The sequence below is a fragment of the Sorex araneus genome, chromosome 11 (genome assembly GCF_027595985.1).
Source record: "Sorex araneus isolate mSorAra2 chromosome 11, mSorAra2.pri, whole genome shotgun sequence".
Lineage (NCBI taxonomy): Eukaryota > Metazoa > Chordata > Mammalia > Eulipotyphla > Soricidae > Sorex > Sorex araneus.
Window position 1 is genome coordinate 37,749,272 of NC_073312.1, and position 8,766 is coordinate 37,758,037.

At 35.6% G+C, this 8,766-nt stretch overlaps 1 protein-coding gene across 1 annotated transcript; it reads right to left on the reverse strand.

The window, feature by feature from the left end:
* Positions 1-4,035: 4,035 nt before the first annotated feature.
* On the reverse strand, positions 4,036-5,014 carry LOC101551028 (olfactory receptor 13A1). Its single transcript, XM_012932523.2, is given in 2 exon segments — positions 4,036-4,969; positions 4,971-5,014. Coding segments are annotated over 2 exon segments (978 nt in total).
* Between the last annotated feature and the right edge of the window lie 3,752 nt (positions 5,015-8,766).

The window sequence follows — 8,766 nt, forward strand, 5'->3', positions numbered from 1 at the left end:
AAATGTCATTTCTATTGTGTTTTTTGCATCCTCAGGGTATATTCCCAGAAGTGGTATTTCAGGGTCATATGAAAGCTCAATTTCTAGTTTTTGAAGGACTGTCCAAATTGTTTTCCAGGAAAGCTGGACCAGTTGGCATTCCAACCAACAGTGAAAGAGTGTCCCTTTTTCCCCACATCCACGCCAGCACTGGTCGCTTTTGTTCTTTTGAATGTCAGATAATGATTTTAATGCACCTTGTTAGATGTAACAATAATAACACTGACTCTTATTGACCTAATTTTTGAGAATTCCATTTGCCTTTGTTTTATAATAAACAATATGAGGTAAATTTGTTTATGCCTGCAAGGGCCAGCTAGAGTGGTGAATGGGGAAACAAGGACATTGGTGGAGGGAAGGTTGTACAGGTGATGAGGTTGATGTTGGAACATTTAATGCCTAAAACAACTGTATTGTGAACAACTTGGTAAATTATAGTGTTGTGATAATAAATATTTTTTAGGGGGCCTGAGTGATTATCTAGAAAAAACTACTAAAACAGTTATACAAAGAGATACACTGTACAGAATATAGATAAGTCAAAATGAAAATATAATGGTATAGTAGCCTATGTGAAGACAGAAAAATAAAAAATAAGCAGAAAACAAAACAAATTATTAGCCTTTAGTCCTAAAACTAAAAAATCAGATTATCAAAGTAAGTATGCATAATCTAGAATTTAGTGTTCTCTGAAGTTGCAATATTGCTTTCCGGGGGAGGAATATGATGCAGAAAAAGTTTTAGTATTGGCAGCAACTGTAGGGTCTATTAGTTTGTTTAAAGAAGGCAGATCTATAGGTGCTGTGCTAAGTAACCTTTTCTCTTAAAACTGAGTGGTAAACCAAATAAGTTTAGGAACTTCTGGCTAGAAAAAAATTAAAGGATATGTTAATAAATCAAACGAAAAACAAAACTCATTATGATGTCTTTAAAAACTTACTTTAAATGTTACATAATCTACCACCATAACAGCCTGAACATATTTAATGTTGCTATCTATATATAATGTATGAAGTTAAAAAAGAAAGTGCAAGAGGCCCAATGTCCTGTGGTGAAGGGTTATTGGTATGTTGATGGTGGGTGTGTTATAGTATAGTAACATACGCTGGATGAGGTATGAACTCCAAAATAACACACAAGAGTATAATCTACATAACTTCAATTTAAAAATAAATAATACAGTGATATACAATGTACACCTATCAACATGACTAAAAAAATATAGGACAATGCCATTAGAGGGCTGAATATACTGGATCTCTTACACATTGAAGCCACTCCTAAAAAGTATTTGACAATTTCTTAAAAATTTTAACATGGGGGAGGGAACAAAAAAATGTTCATTTTGGAGCTATCATCAAACCAGTAATTATTCTCTGAGTATTTATCCCGGAGAAATGAAAACCTATATCCCAACAGAAAGTTGTATGTAAATGTTTTCAAGCTTTAATTGTAATAACTAAACACTTAAAACAACTCCATTAGCCCATGGTGATGATCTTCATAGTAAATAATTAATCTGACTATGGTAAACTCCACATGGTGGAAAGATGCAATGTTTGATATACACATAACTACTATTAGTCCCTAAAGAATTATGCAGGATTAAACCCTAAAAAGTTTTCAGATAAGAGAGTTGTGGTATATAGAAACAATGAAATATTGTGTAGATATAAAAAAAGATGAAACTTTGCAATTTGCTGAACCTGTGATGGAACCGAAGAGAATCATGTTAATTAAAATATGCCATAGGAACAAGAACAAATACCAGATCATCTCATTTGTCTATGGTATATAAATAAAAAAGGAGGAAAGAAAAGTTGTCTAAAACCTAACACCGGGGGCTGCAGCGATAGCACGGCAGGAGTAAGCCCTGTGAATCATCAGGTGTGACCCAAAAAGAAAAAAAAACCAACAACAACAAAACCTAATGCTGGCCTGTTTGAATTTGAAGGGGGTAGAGGATGGAGTGTTGGGCCTGAATGAAGGACTTTGTGGATCTAGGAAAGAATTTAGGAATAAGGAAAAAATGATCCATCTCCATCAGTATCTCCATCAGGTAACTCCTTTATTTAGTCTTCCCTAATCAAGAATGTTGTCACTCATGAACTAAAGACTTCCTGAAATAAACATGGTCTGCTTTATGTCAGGTACCACTGGAATGGTTTCCAGATTTTTTGCTTCAGTTGTTTCTACTAGATTTTAAGAAAGCAGAACCTACAGTTTCTCCAATTACTCCTTTCTGTATGACTCCAATCACACTTACCTGCCTTATCCTTTCTAGATAGCCTCAGAAGCAACATCAGTTAGGTTGTGACACCCAGGCTTCCCTTGCTGATCCTGTCCTTGGTAACCATTCATCAATAGTAATATCTTAAATTTACGTAACACATGACCTTGTTTTCAGTTCTCTCACTCAATCTAATCTGCATCTCTAAAATTTATTGCCCTGTTTTGTTTATACAAACCTTGGACTCAAATAGGTTGGGTACTCTGAAAAACTGACTTTGATCTCATCCAATAAAATATATAAAGTATAAAAACTACAAAGAACAAAAATGGAAAACTTAAAAATTTTCTTTATGACATGTTAGAAAATATATGTCATCATATTGAAAGGTAGTTTTCAAAGTCTTCTTCATTGAAATGTCTTAGTTACTAAGGAGGACTTCGACTTTCTACTTGGGCACAAGAATTTTATTAGATAAAATTCTAGAAGATAAAATTAAATACATATCACCTCATGTGCCACTGTCACAGAAAGTCTATATGGTTTATAAAATTCCTGAATTTCAATCCTCAAATCAAGGTGCTTCTGATAAATTATATGACAATACTGAATGGAAAGCAGTGGGCAATTCTTCTCTTATAAGTCAATATCAAACTCGGCTCTCAGCTTTCGTATATAATAGTAACATTGTGTGTTTTAATTCAGTCCTAACATTCTCATCTTGCTTTGTCATCTTTAATGGATTATGACAAAAAGGAATTGTTTTTCAGTGCAATCTCTAACGGCACAGAACACAAGCTCAAGACCTGTTTTCATTAGACATGGAAGATTTGTTCATTCAGTTTTATTCTGAAACAATTGAATATAGTGTTGTTTCTTATAATAACATAGAAACTTTTAAAGCTAAATAACAGCCGTTTTCCCCATACCAGGTCAATGAGGTAGGTCAGATCCTCATGAACTGAGAACAAAGTAAAAAGGGATGAGAAACCTTAAAATTTTTGAAATGCATAGTCCAAGTGTCAGCTTTTTAAGTTGAAAATTCTATATTCAATACAAAGTGGTAATTACATTTTGACAGACTCATCAAATTAATGCATTAAATATGTACAGTTCATTGTCTATAAAATGATTAAAATGAATTATTATCCCTAATAATACATTTTATCTTGAGCATTAGCAAGAAGAAAAGCATAAAATAGAATCAAAGTTTACTTTCAACTCAGAAACAATTCTGAGTGTAACTGGCACAAAAGCAAATACTTGAGGTAAGATAACAAAAGTAGAGGTTTCTTCAGGTCACTTATCACCTGAAGCAATTCTTCAGTTTGGAAGTCCCCCAAGTTCTGTAAGATCCATACATCCCACGGAACTCCTTACAGGTCTACTACTAAAATTCTAGATGTAATTTCAAGATATATAGTTTGAGAAATGTACATACAAAAGAACAGATTTACAATGTTATCATGCAACTGTAAATAAAGCATCAGAACACTTCCTTCAAAAGGGTTTTCTTTGCCAGTTTAGCATTTTTTGCCTAGGGGGAAAGACCAGAATACTCCAGAAGTCAAATGCTGGCATCAATCACAAGCCTTTCACCAATAAGCTTCAGGGCATCTCAATTCCAAACTCATTTACTTGTTCTACTGGAATGGAAGAAGAAACTCAGTTTGCCTTCCCCATCAAAATTTAACTTATCAGATATATACAGAGAGATCAATTCCAACTAAAACTGCAGTTTCCTGAAGAGCGTCTTAAGACATGAGCTAGCTCCTGAAGGAGGGGAAAAGCTTCCTGAGTGCTGCTTTGACCTCCTTGTTTCTCAAAGTATAGATGAGGGGGTTGAGAGTAGGACTCAACATGGTATACAACACACCAGCCAACTTGCTCTTCTCTGCATTATAGCTGGAGACAGGGCTTATGTACGCATAAAAGACAGCTGTATAATACATGCACACCACAATGAGGTGGGAAGAGCAGGTAGAGAAGGCTTTCTTCTTCCCCTCTGCAGTTCGCATCTTTAGGATGCTGGAGATGATGAAACCATAGGACACAATAGTCATCAGGAAGTTCAGTATGCCATAGAAGGCATCAGCTAGGACAATCATGACACTGTTCACATACGTGGAACTACAAGATAGAAGTAACAAGGGAGGAACCTCACAAAAGAAATGGGTAATGACATTGGGGCCACAGAAATTCAAGCGTAACATCAACCCAGTGTGAATGGCTGTGTTGAAGGCACAGAGCACCCATACACCTGTGGCTAACACACTACAGAATGACTTACTCATCATGGTGCTATAATGCAGGGGGTGGCAGATAGCTGCGTACCGATCATAGGCCATGACAGTGAGGAGGAGCAGCTCAGAAGATGCAGACCAAGTGAGAAAATAGAGCTGAGCCATGCAGCCCCCATAGGATATAGAGCTCTCCTCTGACACCAGACCTTCCAGGGCTTTGGGCATGATAGAGGTCGTGCAGATAACATCCATAGTAGCCAAGTTGAAGAGGAAAAAGTACATGGGGGTGTGGAGCCCAGGGTTGAAGCTAATGGCCAAAATAATGAGGATATTACCTGTCATAGCCACAGAGTAGAGGGATAGGAAACAGCTGAATAAGAGTACACGGTATTCTGGATGTTCTGAAAAGCCCTGCAGAATAAATTCTGTTACCAGAGTTTGATTACTCATGGTCCTCAGGATGAGATGACACTATCAGGTGAATCTGCACCCTCAGCTTCATGTGATTTCAGTGCTATAGAGATAAAGAAAAGATGGTGCTAAAGAAGACTGAGACTATGTTTCATTCATACCTGCTATGGGAAGAAAAATAATATATAGTGACTCTAGCATTTATTAAAATAAACACAGCAAAATGACAGTAGGTAAAGGGCATAAACAATCAACAAAATCAGTACAAGTGTCCAATTTAACTGATCAAACCATCATTAAACCTCGAATACTTGCAAACTAAATCAATGATTCACCCTTTATAATTCTAACTTGAAAAAGTTAGAAAAACCTGATGCTGACTAAGGTTCCAGTAAGTGTTAAAAATCCCTGTGCAAAGATTATTTTGTAAAGTAAAAAAAATTACTCTCACTTGTGTTGCCCTTCCAGAATCAGTGCTGACTTCATATTAGAAAATTTTACATAATACTTCACATTCACAGTAGCAAACTATCACATCTAAGCTGTCATATTGCCACATTCTTCTCTAGACCTCCCTGTTGGCACCGTCCCATGCCTGGCATGAAATAGATATACACTTAACTGTACAAGTTAATAGTAATGCTAAAATTGGTATGAATAAGCATACTAGAATAAGCAAAAGTTTAATCTGAAATGGAGTACATGATATTGTCAAGAGAGTATACATTATGTACTACTGAAGATAAAATAAGCATGGTGCATTTTTGCTTTATCCTTTTTTTGAATTTTTAGTAAATATCAGTAAAACACTTCATTAAAGGAATATACTCACCTTCAGAACCCTCTTTTGTCAAACATGAATGAGCATTTATGACTGGAGAATCCAAGTTTTTACACAAAATGAACATGAATCACCTAAAATAGTATCATAAGACCATTTGGCAAAAGCTGTTCTTTAACAAGATAAGCATGAAATTCTTATTCAGAGTAAGAGGCCCTATTAGTGTAGAATCTGTTCAGTGCTGATACATTACTTCCAATCCACAAACCAGAGATTCACAGTGCTGTGGTCATACCCAGACGGAGAGAAAACTTTACCAAGCGCTGGAACAGTAGTACACAAATCTATCATAGCACATTACATTACTGAAGAATTACTATGAAGGAAACCTTTAATCTAACCATTCTCTAAACTTGGCTCCAGGATGAGGACAGAAAAATAAACTACAACAAAATGGAAGTTTTAACTAGGAAGTTTTTTTGTTTTGTTTTTGTTTTTATTTTGCAGGTCACACCCAGCAATGCACAGGGGTTACTCCTGGCTCTGCACTCAGGAATTACTCCTTTCGGTGCTCAGGGGACCATATGGGATGCTGGGAACCGAACCCGGGTCAGCCATGTGCATGGCAAACACCCTATCTGCTGTGCCATCGCTCCAGCCCCTTAACTAGGAAGTTTTAACTAGCACCAAGAAATGGCCAATACACCAATTAACATTTGGGGAACAAATTAGCCTCCATATAATACCCTCCGTGTAATTCCAGAGCAGATGGAAAGTCTCCTCAGGTAATGTGAAGATTGAATCAGAGCACAAGACATTTTCTTCCAAAAGTCCATAAACTCTTTGTTGGACCTCAGCCAGTCATTTCTTCTTTTGAAAACAACCAAAAATTTTCTCTCCCGAGGTTCATAAGGCACTGCCTTTAATTCTCAACAAATACCAACAGGTTATTTTAAAAATATACATGAAAAAGAAAAACACTTCAAGTACCAATTGCCAAATTTAAATAATTTAGACAATATATTCACCCATATGCAAGAGGCTAGGACATTTAAGCAGCAGTAATTTTCCATACGTACCAGATTCTTTGACACTCAAATTTCAGAGAAAAATGAAATAGAATCTTGAATTATTTAATCTTGTATAGAAATATCACAGAATCCTTGAAATTTCAAAGTTGATTTCGTTGAGTTTCTCATATCAAGAGTTTGAATTTTTCTGAAAGACAATTTACCTTCAGTAAAGTTACTATTTAGTTATTATTCACATATTCTTGTTCATAATGTTGAAAATTTCACAAATGAATTGCAATTAATGACTTACAGTATTTAAGCAACAGTGGAAGATTGTATTATTTTTATCTCTAAAGGCATTCAATTTTTATAGACATTATATAATTAATCTGATGTCCTACTAGAGATGGAAGTAAATAATCCTACTATAAACATATTTCAAATACAGAAAACTAGAAATCATAAAGTTCATATGTACAGGTTTAAATCTGAAAGACACTTTGGAGATAACTTAGCCCTTATAAAAAAAATAAGTTTATTTTTAAAAGCAACTTACTTAGCCATACAAAGCACTTGTGATAAATTAGCTTCTAGTCAAAGGGCTTTGGTATTTTAATCATAATGCCCAAAGGAAAGAGATAGAAAGAGACAGACAGACAGAAGGACAGTGCCTGCCATAGAGGAGGGTGGGGAAGAGCTGGTGGGGAGTAGAGGGAAACTGGAAACACTGGTGGTGAGAAATGTACACTGGTGACAGGTGTTGGAACATTGTATGACTCTTATAAACAACTTTGTAACTGTGTATCTCCCTGTGATTCAAATTTTTTAAAGGGGTGCCTTTGTTATTTCTTCACTGAAATTTTTTTCTGTTATTTGTTAGTGCCACATCCTCACCCCTAAATCCAGTATCATCAAATACCAAAAAAAATTCAAGAATAAAAATGAACCAAGAACACTTATATTTATAGTTTGTCATTTATTGTGAGTGAGATATGTAATGTAATTCTTAAATCGTTAACCAAATTTTTGGATATTTTTTGTTTTATATTTTATTTGCTATCAAACAGCTTGAATACATAGTGAGAAATCCACAAACATTACTGTCTCTAAGCCAGTTAAGCAAAAATAAGATATATAGATATATATACAAATTTAATCATCAAATTGAGAAGACAAAGAATTGAAAGCATAATTTTTCTCATCCCTTTATATCATAATATAATGAGCCATCTTCATAATATTTCAAATTACCTTCAAAAACTTATTTCGCCATTATGAATCAAATGAACTTTATAGTTGTCCTGTCTTTGTAACCAAAACTTAGGTTGCAAACTTGGCAACACGGAAGCAGCATGCAATCTAGAAAGAGATCAATCTAGACTGGATGAAGGCTTTCTTCCCCTATTATAACTGATTTTGCCAAGTATTTGTGACTCATCTGAGGCAAAGTTTGTCACTGCCTGTGGGACACACTTGGAAGAGATATTCACAGCTATTACCCTAAGTGGACCCTGAAGGAGCAATTAAATTAAGTGCCTCTTTTCTGGGTTCTTGGCCGTCAGTGGTGTTCATACAAAGAACTGTTCAGAATTCTGACCCAAATGGATGTAAAAGTGAAATTAGAAAATTAGACTGAGCAGAGAACAAGGCCAAAATGTCACTTTCAGCTCACAGAATATAATGACAGTGACAGACACAGATTCAGTGCTCAGAATAATATGCTCACATACATAGACAGCTTGCGTGGGTTAAACAAGAAGCTTGCATTTTTAGAGAATGCCTTCTTTCAACAATTTGAGGGATGTAACAAATGTCCTGAAGCTGCCCTGTATAAAACACTCCTACCAATCCTACCAATGGAGCTGGGCCCCTGGCCCTCCCACACCTTGGCTCCTTTACCAAACCTCTTCCCTTCTCTTTTCCATATTTCTCACTCTAATCTTTCACTAAGATCTACCTTCAGTTAAGCTTCTCCGACTTCATGCATAGAAATTATCATTCCTTCTGAACTCTTTCTAAATTCAAGACTCCAAAGCCCATTATACAGAT